Below are 22,211 nucleotides of genomic sequence, written 5' to 3'. Positions count from 1 at the left end.
ATCATTTCCTTATATCAGTACTAGTCAGCTCTGGTCCTGGAGTGCCACAAACAGGTGAGGTATATTTGCATGTATTGCCTCCACTGTAAGTAAATATATCTCTTGCATATTCATTGTGGATATCCAGAAAACCAGACCTGTTTATGGAGTTGCCTGCCCATGCCTTATACTGACATATGTAGGTTTACCTTGTATAGATGTGAATACATGGTTAGGGTTCCAGAAAAGTATGATATTATTAATGATATTGTGACCGACACAATGGTCATGCTACTGTGAATTTCCACACTAATTTGTCTAGAGCTTTCTTATGAGACTTTAACGCCTCTTTAACCAGTCTATAAATATAGTCATTCATGTATACATTATGAGGTCGATATTCAAAGGGGTTTGTCTGGGTAAATGTAATTTACCGAACAAATTCCAAGATTTGAATTTCCTGCCATGTGAACTGGCTAAATTTTAGATGGGTAAAAAGAGGAACGGTAGAGGGCGAGAGCATTCCAGGGGTGGGGCTTACATTTAACCAGCTAGTGCCGACATTGAACTCTAGCTAAATTCATGTGGGTAAGTCTGGTTGGATGAAATGCTATCCTAAAGATACCTGGGTAACTTTACCAGAGCAACTTCAGGTGAGAATAATTAGTGGCAGACTTACCTGGGCAAGCCCCATTCAGCGATGTCTCTAGACAGAAGCATTTGGGTAGAGGAACATGGGGACTAGCTAAGTGTGGCTTCCACACATCTCACTCACCCCCAAAGCATGGCCCCCCCTGCCTTTAAATTGGCTGCAAAAGGCGCAATTAGAAAAAGTCTCAAGGGCTTTCTGTACAATTTTGAAAAACCTGGCCAGTTTCAACTTCCCAGTAAAACTCTCATTAAAATGATTTAATAGCCTCATTCAACCGATTCTATAAGGGTTTGAAAGTTAAGTTTGGAGTCTATATAGAAAGGGACAGAATCTCAGTATAAACACTGCACCTCCAGTTGTGTAGCACACTCCACATCCACAGAAATTACAGACCTAGGACATTGACTCTTGCAACTCACCACACCCAGGAAAAATAATAAATATAAATATAGATGTATATATATATATATATATATATATATATATAGCATCCCTCTCAGGAAATACAGGAAACCTGTCATTAAGGGAGGGAAGGCTGCAACAGAAGAATACCACCTGCTTTTGTGGGTGGACGGAAACACGATGTGGGTTGTAGGTTATGTTATAGCAATCGGGAGAGATGAATCTTGTGCCGTCAGATCCACGGGCCCCGTTTTTGTCCCTGAACCCCCTTTCACATCCCTTATTCATTTCACTATATACATTTGATAACTTTCGCTCGTAACTTGTAGGTAAAGCAGGGAAAATTATGTAAAGAAAAAGGCAATGATGGTAAAAGACTTAAAATAACAGGTAAACAATAATAATGCAATGTAACAGTCTATCAGTTGATACTTAAAATAAGTATGGTAGGAGTAATACGGTAATAAGAACAGTTAATACTATGGATACTTGTCTTCTATGGCTGATGCTTAAATTAACTAAGGCAAAAACAATTAACCACCAAAAAACCACAATTAACCACTGGGTAACCAGGAATCTAACATCCCAGTTGTCACCAGTCACTCTATATAAGTGTGCACACACAAAAGAAAATACTGGAGCCCTTTGAGATTGATATGGAAGCAGGTGGCAGCTGCACAAAGAATGGGTGCTGTAGCTCGTGAGGTGTTTATTTCCTTGAGAAAACTCCAGTTCTCTGAGTTCTTCGCAGAAGGCAACAGGCTGAGATTCAGATTCACTAAGCAGATCCCTGGCCATAGGAACCTGTTTCTAACCAGCCTAGTACAGTAAACAGCGTTCTAGCAGGCTGTACCCACAAAGGGGCTGATGCAATACAGTGCGCCCAGCATAACCGCAGTTGGACGTGGGGTAAATAGGTGCTAATCCACCCCCTAATGCAATAGGGGGATTAGTGCCTATTTAACGCACGTCCGACGCGGAGTGAGATAGCGCTCATCACGTGCAAATGCATGTGAATGAGGCTATTACTCACTCACACCAATGCAAAAAAAATAAATGTGCGTCTCAAGACGCACATTTATCGCTCAGCTATTAACGCCTGCCTGGAGCATTTTTTATAGCATCGGCCCCAAAGAGTCTATGTTCAGCTTGAGCTAGGCCACTACAGCTGTGAAGCTGCAAGCAAAGACATCTCTTCTCTTACTAGAATATCTCTTTGAAAAGTTAAAAAACAAAAAAACAAAAAACAAACCCCTCTCTCAGTCCTTAAGGAGGTAGATCCAGCCCTGAGTTCCTGGCATGGGGGGTTTCTGGGAGATCCCCTCATCTGATCATCTAGTCTCTTTGCGCTTGATGTGGAAATCAGCTGCCACTTTGCTCCCTTCCCAGATCACAGCCCTGTCTCTCCTTCTCCAGCTCCCTCCTCCAGGCTAACTGATCTAGTTATACCTCTCTCAAAACCTGGGAAAGCTGACCCTAGAAGCTTGCATTCCTCCTGCTTTCTAGTTAGTCAAGCAACTCCCAGCACTTCCTGGGTGATTTCTTATTCCCCATTGGCTCCTGAAGTCAGGTGACTTCTTTCCTTCTGCAGGCTCTGTCATGTCAGTGTTATTTTCTCTGTGAATGCTCCCGACCAATAGAGGTCATTTGCTTTTATGGATGAACTGGTTCTTCATTTTTAATGTGATACCCCACAGGATGTGGGGCCACATTAAGCCCTAGGCCGGAGACAGAGCTGTCTTCAGTGGTCCCCATCCTGGAGTCCACCAGGTTCTCTGTGCTGGCAGTCCTTCCTCCAGCTCGTTAGCCCTGCATGTGTTGGATCTGCAGAATGATTAGTCTTTCTAAGTGAAATGAAACGCTCTGCAGTACACATACAGAGGCCAATATTCAGTGGGCTGTTAATGGACAAGCTATCCTGCTAAAGTTAGGCCTGGATATTCAGTGGGAGAAAAGTCCTAATGAACATCCCCAAATAAAGTTATCCAACTAACCATCACTGGACAATTTTAAACATAGCCAGATATGCTTTTGAATATCGCTGGTTAAGTATAAAGTGTATTCGGATATGGTTATCCAGATAACGTTACACTTAACTGGCTATATTCAAAAGAAAATAGCTGGTTAAGTTAGGTTCCTTTAAAAAAAAACAAAGCAAAACACACTGCGAGCTTACAGGCCCAAACCTTTCCCCAAACTCCCTCCCACCCAAGTTGCAAAGGGACTGAATTTGCTGCCTCCTCCCTAAAACGGCCCATTTCACTGCTAAAAAAAAATTATCTGGGCCAGGAGTCCCCCCCCCCTCCCTTATCCCCTGCTCCCACTTCCCCTTTTATTTTCTGAGCATATCTTGTTGTCTCCAGCCCCCCCCCCCCAACCCTTTCCCTTCTGTGCCCCCCTCCCTTTATTTGAGGTAGCCTCCCTCTGAGATCTGGGCCCGGCACTTCCATAGTAGTAGCAGAATGCTCCTGCCGTTGCTAGGCTACTATGGAACAGTACCCCTCCCCCCCTCCCCCCATTACCCCAGGCCTGTTCCAAAGCTTGAAACTGGGGCAACAAGCCATTTTTGGGAGGGTAGCACTTGCCACCCAGTGCCACCCTGTAGCAATGAATTCTGAATATTTTGCCTAAAGTTACATAGATAATTCCTCACTCACCGCCACGTTAAATATGGACCTCATTGTATACTGTGCACAGAGTGTTACTACTATTATTTATCATTTTTAAAGTGCTACTAGGCATACATAGTGCTGACAGACACACATAAGAGACAATCCCTGCTCCACGGAACTTACAGTCCAGTCAAGACAAACGAGTGTATGGCAAGTGCATTTATAGTAGATAAGTGATTAGGGTTTAAAAGCAGTCTCAAAAGGTTGAGGTTTTAGACTGGAGATGAATACAGCCAGACAGGAAGCATGATGCACTGACTCAGGAAGTTTATTCCATTCATATGACACAGCAAGGTGGAAAGCGTGGAGTCAGAATTGGCAGCAGAGGAGAAGGGCATAGATCATACGACTTGCCCAATGGAGTTCACAAGGAAGTATGTAGGGAGAGAAGAGAAGATAGGAAATGAGAAGCAGCAGAGTGAATGCATTTTTAGACGAGTAAGAGAAGCTCAAACTATAAATATACTATGTACTAAGTCACATCACAACCAGAAAAGATGCCTTTGACTAGTTCAAGTACTGTATATTCACAGCTTTGATTTTCCAATATAATTAACTACAAATTTCCCTAATAAATTTATATTCCTTATCAGCATAATGTCAATGATCAGGAGTGAAAAGGGAAAGATGTCAGATAGATTTTCAAATCACAAAAGCAGAAAGAGGAAAAACGCTATGTAGAAAATGTTCCTCAAGCAGTCATCCTGATTTGAGATGTTTCTCCAGCTCTGGGGCATGCTGGGAAATGAATGCTGGTGCCCATTCCCTACACTATAATCTCTTTTTCTGTCAGGATTAATCATGGCAGAGATAGCACAGATCAGAGACGATCTGCAGCTATTAACTGGCTAATGTCAGCCCCTCACTGCAAAGAGAGGATGGCCAATGTTTTACTCGGCTAGAAAACATTTATCCTCATGCAGGAGCACATCAATAAGACCACTATCAATATTCTACCACACCACAAATAGTGTTTTGCATCCTCAGTTAGATGACCCGGTGTATGTTCTGGAAGGACAACCTTCAAAGCCATTTACCCGTGTATAACTGGCTTGACTGAAAAGTACCTCCTTCACCTCAGGTGCTTACATTCTGCTTGATTGTAAAAACGAAGGCATTCCCAGAGGCAGGTTTCAGTTGGGAGAAGAAAATAGTGTGCATCCGTGGCATTTTCACTAGTTCATGTGCTATTTTATACTTCTTGACCACATGTATAAAAAGAGTGGGTACAAGGACCGTGGGCCCTTCTAGCATACATACTTTACACTAATTTTCAAAGAGAAGGTACCCACATGCCTGTATGTTTGATATATTTGAAAATTGCCCCATAAATGCAGAAATATTTATTCTTGGTATTAGTATGGGTGATGTTTTATATTTCTTGATTTTGTTGTTAATGTTTAATGGTTTATGAGGAATGGTGATGTTTCCATTTTTCCATTGTTGCATGGTATACAGAGTCCGGCTTATTGCAGTTTCCAGTTTTTTTCTGCTCGTTTCTATTTATACTTTATGGTCACTCTATTCTATTTGGTGATGGTCTATCTTATTGCATGTGTGACCATTGTGAGATATACTGATAGTGAGTAGTGATCTACAGCAGCTGACTTGCCCTGTTTTCCTATTAGGAGGTGTATTGGTGTTTTAGGGTCAATGTATTATTTCCAGTGCTTCCTTTTCAAATGTACGGTTGTTACTGTTTGGAGTTATTACTGTTTGAAGTTAGTGCTGTTATGGTATGACAAGTTTGCAGTATAGGTTCAAAGTTTCTTTTTGTTGGTTTTGTGTTACTTCACAAAAGTGTCTGGTAGTAGAAAGTGTTTGTGCTGCTGTTACTGAGATGCCAACAGAATCTGAATGATTTTTTTTTGTATGGTGAATTATATAAGAGTTAATGTCTTAGTATGTTGGGGGACTTTCTATGGAACACACATTGTGCTATAGAACAGGAAGTGTAGGATTTATATTGAGATTCTGTCCTTTCTTGTATAGATTTTAGACTTTACTTTCATATCCATATAGAAGAATTGGCTGAATGAGGCTATCAAATAATTGTAAGGGTTGTTTTTTTTACTGGGCAGTTAAAACTGATCGGGGGGGGGGGGGGGTGTTTCAGTGCATAGGACCATGGAGTCTCCTCCATATTTGGCTTGCCTCCATGTCGCTACCCCAAATACTTCTGTCTAAAGAAGCCACTGCTAGCGACCAACTTTCAATATCCCATCTCAAGCTTTTGGAAAAAATATGCGCTTTTAAACAACATTCTAGACACTTTCCAGTGTGGATTCCAGTAAGGCCTCAGAATGAAAATGTGGTTGATCTCATTACAGGATGCCATTTATCTGACCTAGATAAAGGTAATCCCATCATCCTAGTGTTACTAAATATTACTGCAGCATTCGACACTCTCCGTCATGATATTTTAATTGAAAAACTGTGCAAAATAGGTGTTAGGAGATAAGGTCCTCTAATAGTTTCAATCATTTCTTACAAGTAGGACTTTCCAGGTAAGAACAGGGGACCAGATCTCAAACTGGAAGCCCATCAGCTATCACGTGTTCTGTGCTCTTCAGATTCTCAATTGTTGGCAATACCTAGTGTTAAAGCCATAGGGCCGGATTTTAAAAAGGCCTGGCGACGCATGTAAAGCCCCGGGACGCGTGTAAGTCCCAGGGCTTTACAAAAGGGGCGGTCCGCAGCGGGGCGGGGGAGGGGCGTGGGAGGGGCAGGAGGCCTCCAACAGAGCGGCCATTGCTGCTGTGTCGGAGGATCGCGTCCCGGCAGCCTGCCGCTGCTCACAACTTGAGCCTGCCCAGAGGCAGGCGCAAAAGGGAAGACAAAGGACAGGGTGGGGGTTAGATTAGGGCTGGGGGGGGGGGGGGGGTGGGGGGAAGGGGTGGGAAGGTCAGGTTAGGGGGAAGGGAAATTCCCTTCCAGGCTGCTCTGATTTCAGAGCGGCCTAGGAAGCAACGGGGAAAGGCAGCGCGGCTTGGCACGCACAAGGTGCATAATTGTGCACCCCTTGTGCGCGTTGACCCCGATTTTATAACATGCGCGCGCATGTTATAAAATCGGGTGTACATGTGCGTGCGCACGCTTCTTTTAAAACCTACCCCATAGTGTTAAAAGAAACCAGTAAATGTGCATTTTCCATAGTGGTTCCATGTTTATGGAAAAGCGTCTGCAGTCTCTTCAACAAATCCATGAGCACAAATCTTTTAGAAAAGGCACTAAAAGCCCACCTGTTTTCTGAAACATTTAATCTGTAATTTGTAATTTTTAAGTTACTCTAATTTGAATTATTTTTAGTATTTTTAGCACTATTTTTGTACTATGTTGTAGTAGTGTTATTTAGAGATTGTTTGCATGTTTATTTATCTCTTTATGTTGATTTGTAATCCATGAAGAATGAAAGCCCAGTGATTTGGCAGAATAGAAATCCTTGAATAAATAAATCTTAAACGTTGTTGGATTATTTGAGCATGCATCTTCCCTGGATAATTTAATGAGGATGTTCCTCTACATTTGCTACAATCCCGTCTGCTGCCTTTGTTCTTCCAGACTGGAACAATGGCGGCAATCTGCAGTCTTTTGGGGTTTACATTTCGGTAGCTTCAGTTACATGTGCTGATTTCCTATGCCAGATACTTGATTTTTGGTGTGCACAAAACAGCTGCAATAGTTAGGGGAGCATTTTCAAAACTGTGCGGGCAGGTGAAAAGTCTGTGGGCACTTTTATCCCCAGACTTTGTACCAATTTTCAAAGAGAAAGCACTTTTATTGATTTATTAATTATTTAAAAGCAATGTAAAGTCTGCTGATGTGAAAAACTCATTCCTGGAAGATTACAACAACAACAACAACAAAAAAATAAATAAAAATACAAGGGCATAGCACAATACAAATATTAAATAACGTCAAGTTCCTTTTCAAAATTGCCTTAGGGAAAAGTGACAGCAGAGATCTGCACCTTCTTTTTCTGTGAAACTTTTTCCGACCAAAACAATGCACGCAGTTTTGAAAAGCCAAAACTCTGCACGTCATTTTCTCCCTGGACCTAACCCAAGCCATCTTGGGAATGTCTCCACTTCAATGAGGGTAAACGTAGACTCCTCCTGGTACAACGTCCATACTTTTGTCGGCATACGGAGTGGGCAGTTCTCACAAAGCCTCTTTTCCCGGGTAAATGTCTTTTGAAAATGACTCTCTTAGTGGGCAATGTTTAAGAAGAAGGGAGGAAAGATATTTTTGCCCAGGTCTTTTCACTCTTTAAAAAAACTATTCTGAAATGTCTTCCCAAGTTTTCCCAGTAATTGTAGTGAATAAAATATGGTGCTTGCTGTGTTACTCTAAATAAATATGCAGAAATATTAGTAAATAACTTGTAAGTGAAACCTATTTATCGAACTTTCATTCTTTTGTGACTAGCTTTTGAGGGCCGAAGGCGGCAACATATCTGTTGGCCCTTATTCTTCAGAAATCCCAGAATGCTTAGAAAATTAAAATGCCATGACTAGGAAGGAACCTTGACAGTGATAATGGCTGATCTACTATAATCCCCTGTCTAGCCATCAGTTAACCTGATTGCTCAGTTTTCCCAGGGCCAGTTTGGAGTGCCTTGAAATGCCCCTTAAAGAGAACAAGAGTTCTTCCCTGGAGAGACCTACGATGTGAGGGGCACATTGCAAACCCGCACAGAGCGGGCAGAAGACAAACCAAGAAGGATCCCAGCAGTGTAAATTAGCAGATGGTAGAGGTAATGCACAGAGGCTGTACAGGTGTGGTCAGGAGAGGTCATGAGGATCTGAATATGTCCTCTTCAAAGGGGCTGACATTATTAATGGCGTAAAACAAAATAGCACTGTATAGATCAGGAGTTCCCCATTCTCTTTCCAAAAGGCTGACTGTAAACATGCTTGGCTTTAACTCTTAAATCTGACTTGGTAAATACCAGGGAACCAATAGGGTCCTCGTCATTATGAGCTTGTGACCCTGCCCAGAGTGTTCTGAAACAATAGGCACATTGCTGGATTTTTAGGAGGAATTCTCTGTTGGTACACTGGTATCTTTATTCAGGTGAAAAGGGAGGAAGCAAAATAGTCAGAACTGACCTTCCTTTCCAGTCTCACTACTAAGCCAGCAACCTCCTGTCTTAGAGACAGACCTACTTGGAAACAGCCCCACCTAGGCTGCTCCATGGTATATGATGGAGAGAAGCATAACAGAGAGACAAATCAAATATGGCTCCTAATAAAAGAAAAACATCAAAACCTGTAGGGACTTTTATAAACATTGCCCAGTGCTTTGAAAGAGTCAGTACAGCTGTCAGAAAAAATTCTTTTGCAACTTTATCTGCCATGCGGTTGCACTTCTCAGTCTACAATAATCACTTATTAGGCTCCAGATGCCAGCTCGGATATGTATGTAAAGCTCACTTCTATTTACTGCTCATATGCTCCATGTCCTAGAGCAGTGGTTCTCAAACCCTGTCTGAAATACACAACAGGATATCTGCAAGGAATACTCATAAGATATTGTTTCATAATTTTCTCCAATAACACCATGCTAATTTGAATATTTTGGTTACCCTAAACACGATTTACCAAGGCTTTTCTCTCATTCTGTGCCTATGGTAAAAAAGGTTAATAAACAGGGACTAGACCTCTTAGAGATTTCTGAGGATTGGATTTGAGAACCAATACTCTACTAGCAAGTAATCTGAAGGGGGTGAGTTACAGGCATTGAAAAAAATAGGGTTGCGTAATGATCAAGAGGTTGGATACTCTTGTGTTGTGCCAGTCTGGTTGAATTCCTCAGCTCATTGTATCTCTGCAGTGTACTAAGCTGTGTATACTATGATATAATATTCTAGAATTAGCCAACTCTGGAGCATCTACATCACACACAGATACCACAATGTGGCTTTCAGCCCTTGAAGCTGAGTGACTCAGCAATGCAGGAAAGTCATCTGCAACATGCAGAATGCCCAATGCTGAGTCACTTCTCTCTCACCGCCCTGCGCTATGCCTAATGCTTCTAAACTATCCATTCTTCGGGGAAATCTGGAGACTGCTTCTGCTGTTTAATTCACATTACTAACCATTCTGGGAATTGTAGTCGTAATTATAGCAATCTCAGTAATAATACTAATTTTCATTTTTAAATAGCGCTTTCAATTCAAATGTGCTCATAATGAACGGCACAGTTCTAGCACTTCAGCAACATGTGCAGCTATGACTAGGGTGGAAATATCTCCCGCCTTTTCATTGCTTGGATACTAAATGAAAGATCCTAAAGGAAAAGAAGAACCTTGTCATTATATTTATTAGCGAATTACAGCTCAGTATACTGAGGCACAGGAAGGTAAAGCCCACAGGACTGAACTTCTCAGCCAGCTCCATTAACTCGCCTGCCTCGTCCACTCTTTCACTGTTTTTCAGCAGGGGAACAAGAACGGTTCACGTCCCAGAATGCTTTTGCAGTGCAACTTTAAAGGCAGAGATGACAACTGGAAGAGCACTGCCTACCAGTACCAAGATGCACTGGGCTGTGAGTTAACCCAGGAGTGGATCAGTGATCTCTCACCCGAGGGCGCACGGGCTCATTTTCTCCCTTCCACAAGCTTGTGTAGGATTATGTGGTCTGTTGATGTCTTACCTGTTTGCAAGGCCTGGGTGAGCAGGGGTCAGTAGGGTCTGTTAGCGTCTTTAGGCCGCTTTAGTTGAACCTTTAGCCTCTTCATACCGATCTGGAAGCCGTTCATGGACTGAATGGCTGCCTGAGCGCTAGTTGGATTATCAAAACTGACGAAACCTGGGTAGAGGAGTGGGAAATGAGGATGGAGGTGGAGGTGCGGTGAAAAAGGGGTGGGGGCGTAGAGGGCAGAGTGAAAAGGGGGTGAGGGTGGAGAAGGAAGGACACATTTCATCACCAAAACCACAAAAGCACTAAAGACTGACCCATTCTTCGTTATCATAATGCAACAACGCTATTTTTTTTTTTACTCGATCGTCTTCCTCCGCACCTGAGCTTCCAGCTCAGTTTCAATCTGCCCAGCCCTGCTCGCTGCCCAATTATAAACAGGGAGTTCACAGCTGAGGAGCCATTGGCCTTAATTTGCAGTCACTGAGGTTTTTTTTTGTTAATTAATCCTCCCCTCCCTTTATCTAGAAGTGAGCCCTGGCAGTAAGTCCTCAGTAGGAGGCCACATAGTACAGCTTCCTTGTAATCTGCTTTGCATGTACCCCCGAATCCCGCCTGTAGGCGCCGCTGTTTTGCGGCGATGCGACTGGAATACCCTACACCCCTGGGTGCTGAGAAAGCGGTCTCTGCAGAATCCCTCAGTCCTTGGTGAACAAAAGGTGAATCTGGAAACTGAAACCAGGTTCCAACCAGGGTCCTGTCCCTTTTGCTCCAAGTAATATAGCTTGACTCAGGTGTGCTTTTCGAAGCGTGGCTGAACTAAATTCAAACACCTAGAAATGAATAAATGATCAAGTACTGCCCTTCCTATCCTTTCTATTGACATCACTGTAAATCAAATAAAGGGTTTTTTTTGGTTTTTTTTTTGTCAGATTTGCAGTCTCTAGGCCGTAGGGTGACTGACTGGAGCCAAGGGCCAGTACTTGTCAAATCTCATTTAAGTGCATTCTGGGATTTCTAGCCCTGCTCTCTGTGGAATGATCCACCACCTGTGGCTTGGCAATGTCATTCAGTACACTCGCATTTCATTACCAGCAATGAAAGTAAAGTTAACCGTAAGCTGTTAAAATGGCATTTCTTAACTGAAAAAAAAAATCCTGAAACATGCAACAAAAAGAAAAATAGAATATACTACAAAAATGAAAAAAAATTGTGCATACACTACAGCACCTACAAACAGCAAAATAAAATCCTCCAAAACACTACACAATGCAAAATTCTTTGTACACTAGAACATTCTGCAGGATCTGGAAACTAAAGAAGAACATATTACAGAAACCAAAGCATTGAGCAGCAGCTACAGTATAAACCAGATCATTCTACAATGATTATGTTTCGTAGAAATTAACACATACTACAAATGTTAAAAACTAAATGATGACATTTCCTAGAAATACATCACAAAAACATTGCTAGAGCAGCTAAACCCCCTACCGAATCTAAACCATTTCAAGGTAACAAAAAACTAGCTCCTGCTCTTCCCTCCTCGTAGGTCACAGCTCCGGCAGCCGTGACCAGCAGGCAGTTAAGACAGGGACTCGCTCAGCTCCCTGAGTCCCCACACTGACACCCTGCTATAAGCCCTCTGGGAGTGACGAGGGTCCACAGCAGGGGCCCTTGGCAATTCACACAGATATTGGAGTTTGAGGAGGGGGTGGAAGGGTGACAGGCTGGGGCAGGGACCACACACTTGCTAATGGCAGCACATTTGTCTTCTCTTAAAAAGCAAGAGGGTTTGGCCTGGTCCCTTTTAAAAGTGGGGGAGTTATGGTCCCTTCACCCTAACTGTTCCAGTGGCACTGCTATGGAAGCCAAAGACTAGGTACGAGCATTCTATGGAAATGTTAAAATAACATGAGATCAAACTTCATACCCAACTTTCTCATGTGAAGCAGGAAAACGGAACTGCTGAAGTATAGGTAACTGCTTACCAATACCCGAAATGTCTTCCTCCTCCTTTGTGCTTCCGGCTTAATCAGAACTAGATCTGAGATCTGGTGCCATGAACCTTCATTTGCCTTCAGAGCAGTCAAGTTACCCAATTCCAAGAGGGAGACGTTTTGGCCAGACCTGGTTTTGAACTAACACCTCAAAGCATGATGGTATTTGTAGTTCATGGTTCTACCCATTGAATTTATTTATTTATTTAAGAGCTTTTAAATACCGTCATTAAGTTATTCACCATCATAACGGTTTACAATAGGGCACCTATATCAAAGAAAAAAAAATGGGTCGTACATTACATGGGTGGTGCCATTAGTTTTCGGTAACAATTCAATGTTCAAGGTCTTATAATTAATCAGAAATACAGGCCTAGCCTAAAACCACCCTTCTGGAACTGGGTAACTTGGCAGCTCTGCTTATTTTATATCCTCCCCCCCCTTACTTTATTCCTTCCAGAGCTCTGTGATCATGGGCTCTAAATCTGTCCACTAGGTGTTGCAATTGCACGATGACAATGACTCTCTCTGCCTGCTTTCGTCCTGGCATCCCTAGCCTTGATGACCCTGGGATTGGAAGGAGGAAGACCTGAGCTGGGATGTGAACCCAGGTCCCTCCGTTAAGGCAGTGTTGGGCCCCCATGCTGGCCCTTACCAATATCTGATGCATGGAAATACTCTAGCAATCCTCTAAGCAACAATACAGACCGCTTTGGGAAGGCAACTGGGACTCCGTAGCTCTGAATCACCGGCTGCACACGGTTTTGCAATGGTTCCAAACACAAGTTAAACTCCTATTTTGTTATCAGTGTCCTAATTCCTGTGACAGTACATAAAGCAGTATGGAATTGCTATGGCAAAGTTATGGCAAATAACATGGTGATGCTGCAGAAACGTGGCAAGAGATAATAGGGGGCCAGGACCCTGCTATGACATCTCTGCAAAACAATGAACAAGTAATCAGAAAGGCCAAACCAATCCTTGCTGGCCACTCATCTGGGAGCTCGTGCTGGTTTATCCGATATAAAAATTCTGCTGATACATTCACAGCCGCAGAAGCTGTACGAATACATATTTCATGTTTCAGAAAGCCTGTGGAGATCTGGCAGTGGCCCCCCCCCCCCTCCCCTCCCCGCTCAATGCCATTTCTATTGGTTCCTGAACGCTGGTCACAAACGACAGCAAAGTTTCCTATCAGTATAAATTTATCCCCTACGATCAAAGGTTTCCTGTAAACAGGGAGAGCAGGAAACCCTTCTGGAACTGCCCTAGTGCTAGAGGGGGCAATTGTCAGAAGGTTGTTCTGCAGGTGAATGGGCATTTATCCACAGAAACACACCGGGGGAAGTCCACAGCACGCAGACGTTTCCTGACAGGGAAAAGGGCCAGAGACTCAGCAAAGTGTGCATGAGGAGTCTGTTTTTAACCCTCCCTCCCTCACACGTACTTCCCAGCAGGGAGTTTGCACCTGGAAGCTCTATGGATACTTAATCTGCAGCCCATGCCAGGCCCGTGGTGAAAAGCCCCCCCTGGGTCTGCAGGCTTCACAGGCAAATGGAACATCTCTTCTCCACCTGCCCCCTCCCCATATCTAATGCATAAATGCTGACTCGTGCTGGAGACTTGGGAAAATGAAGTGACATGTCATGAATGTTCAGCTCCAAACCAGATAGGAATGGGAGGCTCAAGCTTCACTAGAGCTGTGTCTACCACTCTGTGGAGACACAGAAGTAGCACCTCCTCCTTTTTAACCATCTGCTGTCTTAAAAATGTAATGCCCAGTACCCATGTGGAAATGTGGTGAACTGCAACCACTATAACAGCTCGGTGCTGCTTTAATACAAGGGCAGTTTATCATCTGGGGAGGCAAAGATGCATCTCATATAAACAGATCCTATGACTACTGCTTATTTATTTATTTAAACATTTACTTTTTTTTTTTTTTTAAAGAATCCAAGAAAGTGAAAAAAATCTTCAATGAGGAAAGAATGAGCAAGTTCCGAGGGAGAAGAGAATGAACAAGAGGAGGATCAACAAGGGGGAAGCAGGAGAGAGCCAGGTCAGAAGACAAAGGCTCATATTAAGAGATAAACATTAACAGAGATTCATGAAGTAGCTCTTTCATTATAATCACATAATATGAAACAGATCTCTCATTCTCATATTTCAAGTTGGTTCATTGTCTGTTCAGGTTTAAGTGTTCACCTGATTGCAGCATATGCTTTAAATCCAAGCCAAGCTTGAACTAGTCTATCTTGGAGAGGGATCTGTTTACTGTTGGAAGCATTCACCTAGTGCTGCAGTTAGGTTTAGACTGGGATTAACACAAGTTAATGCTGTGTTAGGCTTAGCGTGCATTCACACTTTTGCTTTAGTTTTTGTTAAGGCAGACTATTGCCAGAAAAATATTGAGTTAAAAGATAAGGTGAAAGAAGCTATTTTAGCCAAAAGATCTTCATTCAAAAATTGGAAGAAGGATCCAACAGAAGAAAACAGGATAATGCATAAGCGTTGGCAAGTTAAATGTAAGACATTGATAAGACAGGCTTAAGAGAGAATTTGTAAAGAAGTTGGCCATAGAGGCAAAAACTCACAGTAACAACTTTTAAAAATATATCTGAAGCAGAAAGCCTATGAGAGAGTTGGTTGGACCGTTAGATGATCGAGGGGTTAAAGGGGCACTTAGAGAAGATAAGACCATTGCAGAAAGGTTAAATGATTTCTTTGCTTCGGTGTTTACTGAAGAGGATGTTGGGGAGGTACCCGTACTGGAGAAGGTTTTCATGGGTAATGATTCAGATGGACTGAACCAAATCACAGTGAACCTAGAAGATGTGGTAGGCCTGATTGACAAACTGAAGAGTAGTAAATCACCTGGACTGGATGGTATACACCCCAGGGTTCTGAAGGAACTAAAAAATGAAATTTCAGACCTATTAGTAAAAATTTGTAACCTACCATTAAAATCATCCATTGTACCTGAAGACTGGAGGGTGGCTAATGTAACCCCAATATTTAAAAAGGGCTCCAGGGGCGATCTGGGAAACTATAGACCAGTTAGTCTGACTTCAGTGCCAGGAAAAATAGTGGAAAGTGTTCTAAATATCAAAATCATAGAACATATAGAAAGACATGGTTTAATGGAACAAAGTAGGCATGGCTTTACCCAAGGCAAGTCTTGCCTCACAAATCTGCTTCACTTTTTTGAAGGAGTTAATAAACATGTGGATAAAGGTGAACTGGTAAATGTAGTGTATTTGGATTTTCAGAAGGCGTTTGACAAAGTTCCTCATGAGAGGCTTCTAGGAAAAGTAAAAAATCATGGGATAGGTGGTGATGTCCTTTCGTGGATTACAAACTGGCTAAAAGACAGGAAACAAAGAGTAGGATTAAATGGACAATTCTCTCAGTGGAAGGGAGTGGGCAGTGGAGTGCCTCAGGGATCTGTATTGGGAGCCGTACTTTTCAATATATTTATAAATGATCTGGAAAGAAGTACGACGAGTGAGGTAATCAAATTTGTAGATGATATAAAATTGTTCAGAGTAGTTAAATCACAAGCAGATTGTGATAAATTGCAGGAAGACCTTGTGAGACTGGAAAATTGGGCATCGAAATGGCAGATGAAATTTAATGTGGATAAGTGCAAGGTGATGCATATAGTGAGAAATAACCCATGCTATAGCTACACAATGTTAGGTTCCATATTAGGAGCTACCACCCAAGAAAGAGATCTAGGTGTCATAGTGGATAACACATTGAAATCATCGGTTCAGTGTGCTGCGGCAGTCAAAAAAGCAAACAGAATGTTGGGAATTATTAGAAAGGGAATGGTGAATAAAACGGAAAAAGTCATAATGCCTCTGTATCGCTCCATGGTGAGACCGCACCTTGAATATTGTGTACAATTCTGGTCGCCGCATCTCAAAAAAGATATAATTGCGATGGAGAAGAACAGAGAAGGGCAACCAAAATGATAAAGGGAATGGAACTGCTTCCCTATGAAGAAAGACTAAAGAGGTTAGGACTTTTCAGCTTGGAGAAAAGACGGCTGAGGGGGAGATATGATAGAGGTGTTTAAAATCATGAGAGGTCTAGAACGGGTAGATGTGAATCGGTTATTTACTCTTTCGGATAGTAGAAAGACTAGGGGGCACTCCATGAAGTTAGCTTGTGGTACATTTAAAACTAATCGGAGAAAGTTCTTTTTCACTCAACGCACAATTAAACTCTGGAATTTGTTGCCAGAGGATGTGGTTAGTGCATTTAGTGTAGCTGTGTTTAAAAAAAGGATTGGATACGTTCTTGGAGAAGAAGTCCATTACCTGCTATTAATTAAGTTGACTTAGAAAATAGCCACTGCTATTACTAGAAACAGTAACATGGAACAGACTTAGTTTCTGGGTACTTGCCAGGTTCTTATGGCCTGGATTGGCCACTGTTGGAAACAGGATGCTGGGTTTGATGGACCCTTGGTCTAACCCAGTATGGCATGTTCTTATGTTCTTATGAGTTGTGTCACATGCAAATAACATGCAAAGTAGCTAATTTTATATTAAAAAGGAGTTAATGCAAACCACCTTGGGGCTGTAATGTTCCCCCATCCAAGACAGACTCAAGAACTACCCTCTACTCCATTCCCATTCTCCTGCTCTGCCTGTCTCAGCAGAAGTAATTCCCCCTTGAGCAGCCCAATAACCTCACCCTTCATGTCACCTACTGCATCATCCACTATACTAGTTGAAAGGGGCCACCGATCTTTCCTGTCTCCTTCTCCCTGGCTTCATCAGTCACAAGAGTGCCATCCAGTCTCATATGGTCCATTGCCCCAGAGGAAAATAATCATATGAAGTGAGCCAATACCATTTTGAATGGTGGAGCCTATAGGGCAGGAGTGCTTTCCTTCCCCCGTCAACTAGTACAGTGGTTGATGGGGTGGAGGGGCTGGCCTGATGGGGAGAAGGAGAGAGATGGGGTGTTCAAGTAGCCCAGCGGTACCTACTTCTGCCAGGGGAGAAGGTGAGTGGCCCAAGAGAGGGAGGGGTGGGGGGGGGGGGGAGGGAGCTTCCAGGAGAGGAGAGGTGAAAGGAAAGGATGATCAGATCAGGGGGGCCTAAGTCTGCCAGAGGGGAGAGGAAAGAGTGAGCATCCCACATCTGATCTTCAATTACCAGCAGGGTAACTTCAATGTGTTACCATTAGCAATAATGCATCAGGGTTATTTACCATTAAAACATTGGGTTTAATATTCATTAGTGCATCAGGAGTTTATCACAGTGCTTTGTGGTAGATAACGCATGCATTAAAACTGGCCATTAACACACATTAACTTAGCTTAGTAACATTGGCCTCTGTATGATGTTACCAAGTCCCCCATGTTCCACAAACAAGAGAAAATGATGACAGCACTGATCTACTGCCGCAGCATGAAAGCAATGCTAAATAATTAATTGTCCAGTCAGGTGGAAACATGCAACTTAACTGGAATTCAAGGCACCTTAGATCTGGAGCACAAGAGTTCCTTTTTCAGTACTGATCCTGGATTTTGCCACCTTCTGTAACTAAAAGGGCAGTTGACTGTTCTCTCTATATCATTATCTAAAGGCATTCATAAGTGCTCCTCCCAGCCTTGACCTAACAGAGAAGCAAAAACCTAAGGCAGATAGTTCTCCTGCCATCATTTATGTACTGCAGACATTTCAGCAGTTCCCTTATTTCCGATGGAGGATTGTGTGCGTGCTCATAGAAGGGACAAGTGTAGACAAGAATACAGAGGAAGAGTTGTGGAGATTTTAAGGGGAGCTTCCCTTTTAAAATAATTATAATCAGAGGATGCCCAGCTCTCTAATATCTGGTTTGTGTATCCTAACTGTAAGCTGGTACTCTTACTATACAAGACAAAGCAAAATACAAATTGACCCTCTCTCTATTTTGCTGGTCTAGCCCTTTCAGTTAATAAGGTGTTTCCAGTGTGATGGCAATCGAGCCAACCAAAACAGGTAGTCACAAGATGTCCTGCAATATTAAACAAAGGAGGGACATTTTTCACCTGCATTCTCCTGCTCCTCACCACATTCAGAATCAGCACTACCTCCCTCTTCTCACCCTCTAAAACAATAAACCACTTCTTTTGTTATATGAATTTTCTTTGTGATATTGTAGTTTAATACATTTGTAAGCTGCTTTGGGTGTTGCCATTGGGTTCGATATGGCGGGATACAAGTCTAAACAGAACAGAAATACAAAACCAAAAAATAAGACAAAACAAACAGCCAGAACACACACAAACTGAAAGCAAAACACCTCTCTCTCAATCCGTCTCTGCTTTAGCTCCTAAGTAAAGCCCACAAACACTTCCAAGAAAGAAAATCTCTATTTTTAGTGTCTGTGACAAATCTAGACAATATCAGTCAAGCTTTTTGATTCATTACACCTTGCCTGCAGGTCTATAGACCCCAAATGTCTTATAAACTATTGGACATGGTTCAAGCTGGATGGATTTTTGGCAGATTTTTTTGGAACTCTTTCAAAGATTCACACATTTCTAGACATAAGGAGTATGAGGGACAGTTTGGTCTAATAGTGACTTTCAACTCACAAAAAATAATACATTCTGGTCTCTGAGGTTATCTTTGTTACCAAAAGCTCCATGTACTGCATTTGAATTGATGTTAAAGCAAATATGGCTGCCCAATATGAGGTAAAAGCAGAGGTCAACCCTAGAGACATCCCTGAAGAAAAAGGAGTATTGAAGCAAGTCATGAAAAAAGGCAATCAGCACAATAATGTATTAAGCATCAAAATTAATATCAGTCTACCCTGTCACTAATTATTTGAATTCATCAAAATACATAATTGTTTGTTTTCAGCTAGTATAGCTTGTAGCTTATTGATGTAATTCTTAACACTGCCATTTTTATTGATATGAGTTTTGTGAACATTTGCATTTTCACTTAAATGAGTCCTCTGACAATAACTGGGATTTTCAAAGTGCCATAAAGAAATGTTTCAGTGGATTCACAGTATGAATTAAAAAGGTAAGCGCCAACAACTGACTGCACAATTCTTGGGCTGAAACTATTTTACTCTGGTAACTTACCAAAGCATTTACTTTGGTTGGTGGCACGGTCAACAAAAACTTTGGCAGAGATGACATTACCAAAAGGTAAAAACATCTGCATGAGCTCTGCATCCCCAAACTCCTGAGGCAGGTGATATATAAATAGGTTACATCCTTCTGGACCTACAACAACACAACAGATATCAACACACAAAAGATATGTGCACAGGAAATTAGCAAAAATGGCAAATTAGCAAAAATGGCACATGGTATTTAACTATGCTAAGGTTCATATTCGGAAGTAGTTAGACAAATAACTTAGATGAAAAATTGAGCTATATTTTAGCCAGCTAGAATTTAGCTGACTAAGTTAGGGGCATTCTGGGGGCGCAGCTGGGAAAAGTTGAGTTAGCTGACTGTAACATTTGGCTGGCCCAGGAAGATCCCGCAACTGGCGTCACTCACCCTGACGCCACAAGATGCCAACATCAGGCCCCAGGATGTCATCTGTGCTGCTCCCCAATGCTGCCCCATAGGCATGTGCACAGCTGTGCAAGTAATCAAAGTCCCGCAGCAGAAGAGCCGTCACTCGGTGCTTCTGGATGACATCATGCGGCGGGGTATTTAAACCCCTGCCGCATTCTGATTCAGTGCCTCAGGTCCTCCTGTCTTGACTGCAGTGCATGTTGCTTCCTGTGTGCCTTGTTATTACCTGGCCTGTCTTGCCTCGTTGTCATCTTGCCTTGCCTGCCCGTGTCTTGGTCCCCTGTGCCTTTGTTTTGTTTGTCTATCTCTGTCCGATTCCTGGTTCTGACCTCTGCTATGGATACTGACTACTCTCCTGGACTGTGCCTGCCCTGGCCCTAGCTTGGCCCTGGATATTGCTTGCTTGCTGCCTGCCCCAGTCTTGGCCTGGACCTAGATATTGTTTGCTCGCTGCCAGCCCTGACATCTGGCCGAGATTCAACTTCATCTGACCACTCCTTCTAGGACTGTTGCCTAACCTCTGCTGCCCCTGGAATCCAAAGACTTAACCTTCAGGGAATGGGACTGGTATAGGGGAAGCCCTATCTTCAGTCCTAGTAAGAGTGAGTCCACCAGCTGTTGGCAAGGACCTAGTAGGTTCTCCTGCTATGTTATGTCAACCAAGCCACAGCCCAAGGGCTCACATCCATGACCCCAATATTCAGTCATATAACTTAGCTGGCTAAGACTGGTCAGGTCATAGAGTTGTCCTAAACTTAGCCAGCTAACTTTAAGATAGCTGGCTATATTCAATAATGCAGATGCTCTATTGAATATACATCTAAAGTTAAATGGATAAGTGTATCCAGCTAACTTTGCTATCCAGACAGTGACTGAATAAGGACCTCATTTTTCCAATGCATATGCTTAGCATAGTTTTCTTTCTTAAGTAAAATGTATATAGTTCATATATGCTTCACACTAAGATGATCTCCATCTAGCTTCTGCCTACATACAATCATTCTACAAATCACCAAGCTATCTGTTCATCCAAATCTACCAACAATCCACTCCAAAACCACAAAAGTAAACATTCATACAGCTCCATCTACCCTTCAAGAAACCATCAAATTGCTCATTCAGATCCACCTATCCATCAAGAAACCAGCAAGCTAAGCATTCATCCAAATACACCATAGTCTCCAGCCATCTAGATTATTTAGTTTAGTTCGATAAATTAGTTATACCACCTTTCATGTAAAGTCAAAGCAGTCAACAAAAAACACAAATTACATAAACTATTTAAAAACATATAAAATAATCTGTCAACTAAACAGTAAATAAATTCTAGACTAAATAGGATAAAATCATATCATCTTACCATAAGAATTATATAAAGGACCGTTCAAAGAGCCACGTCTTAATAGCTTTTCAAAATTTCACATAAGAAACCACCAAAAAACTACCAATCTACCTATCTATCCACAAACCTCCAGGCTAACCATTTATCAGTATCTATATATTTACTCACAAATCACAAAGACCTACCAAATTATCCATCTTCCTACAAACCACCAAATTACCAAGCCATTCATTCAACTATCAATATTTACATATACAATTAAATTTACATTGTGCAAACCATCAACTTTGCCAAATTACTTTCTACCTGTCTATCCAATAAATAGTTTCATCAAGTTGCTAATGCATCTTTCTGCCTGTTTTCCATCAGCCTACTCACATGCATCTTCAGTGCAATAAATAGCCACGCATTCGTCATTTATCCATCCATTGTTTCATTTATCATTCCATCTGTCTTTCCCTAAGTGCACCCCTCAGTGTGTTTCTGTAATCCTTTCATTCATCCTTCCTTCCTTCTATGTACCCCTCCAGGTATAGCTATTTGTCATCTATTCATCCTGCTCCTCATATATCTTTCAAGCACCAATAAATTGCAACTATCTAGAAGGCATTCCACCTTTACAAACTGTGGTTTGACACCATAAAATGTTGGGAACATTTACTACCCAACCAAGACGTGTTACACATTAAATGCTAGCTCAATGAGTAGCACCTGGAAAGCTAGAGTTAAAAATATTGGAATGATTTTGGTTAAGTGCTTGACTCCCTCCCTCCCTCCCCCTCCCCCTGAACGATTCCCACCCTTTCCTCTTACCTTCTCTCTGCTGCTGGGGAATGATGGTTGGCTGCTGTGGAAATGCTTGGCTGATTGGTGCATAGGCTGCTGGGTATGCTGCTGGAACACAGGATGGCGGTATTATTAGATCTACCTGCTTAACTTTCCTACATAAGCCATAACATTATTAAGATTAGGCGCA

General features: G+C 42.2%; 1 protein-coding gene across 1 annotated transcript in view; it reads right to left on the bottom strand.

Moving 5' to 3' along the window:
* Positions 1–22,211, bottom strand: part of CELF6 (CUGBP Elav-like family member 6) — a 417,202-nt gene that overhangs the window by 13,890 nt on the left and 381,101 nt on the right. Inside the window, exons 10-12 of the mRNA XM_029575372.1 lie at positions 22,049–22,129; positions 19,447–19,590; positions 10,363–10,518 (exon numbers count right to left, since the gene is read on the bottom strand). Of these exons, the coding sequence (XP_029431232.1) occupies positions 10,391–10,518; positions 19,447–19,590; positions 22,049–22,129 (353 nt within the window). The 3' untranslated portion in view covers positions 10,363–10,390. The remainder of the gene's footprint in view (positions 1–10,362; positions 10,519–19,446; positions 19,591–22,048; positions 22,130–22,211) is intronic.

The sequence above is a fragment of the Rhinatrema bivittatum genome, chromosome 13, assembly GCF_901001135.1.
Source record: "Rhinatrema bivittatum chromosome 13, aRhiBiv1.1, whole genome shotgun sequence".
Taxonomy (NCBI): domain Eukaryota; kingdom Metazoa; phylum Chordata; class Amphibia; order Gymnophiona; family Rhinatrematidae; genus Rhinatrema; species Rhinatrema bivittatum.
The sequence above is the reverse complement of the archived record's forward strand: the minus strand, read 5'-3'. Positions and strand labels throughout refer to the sequence as shown.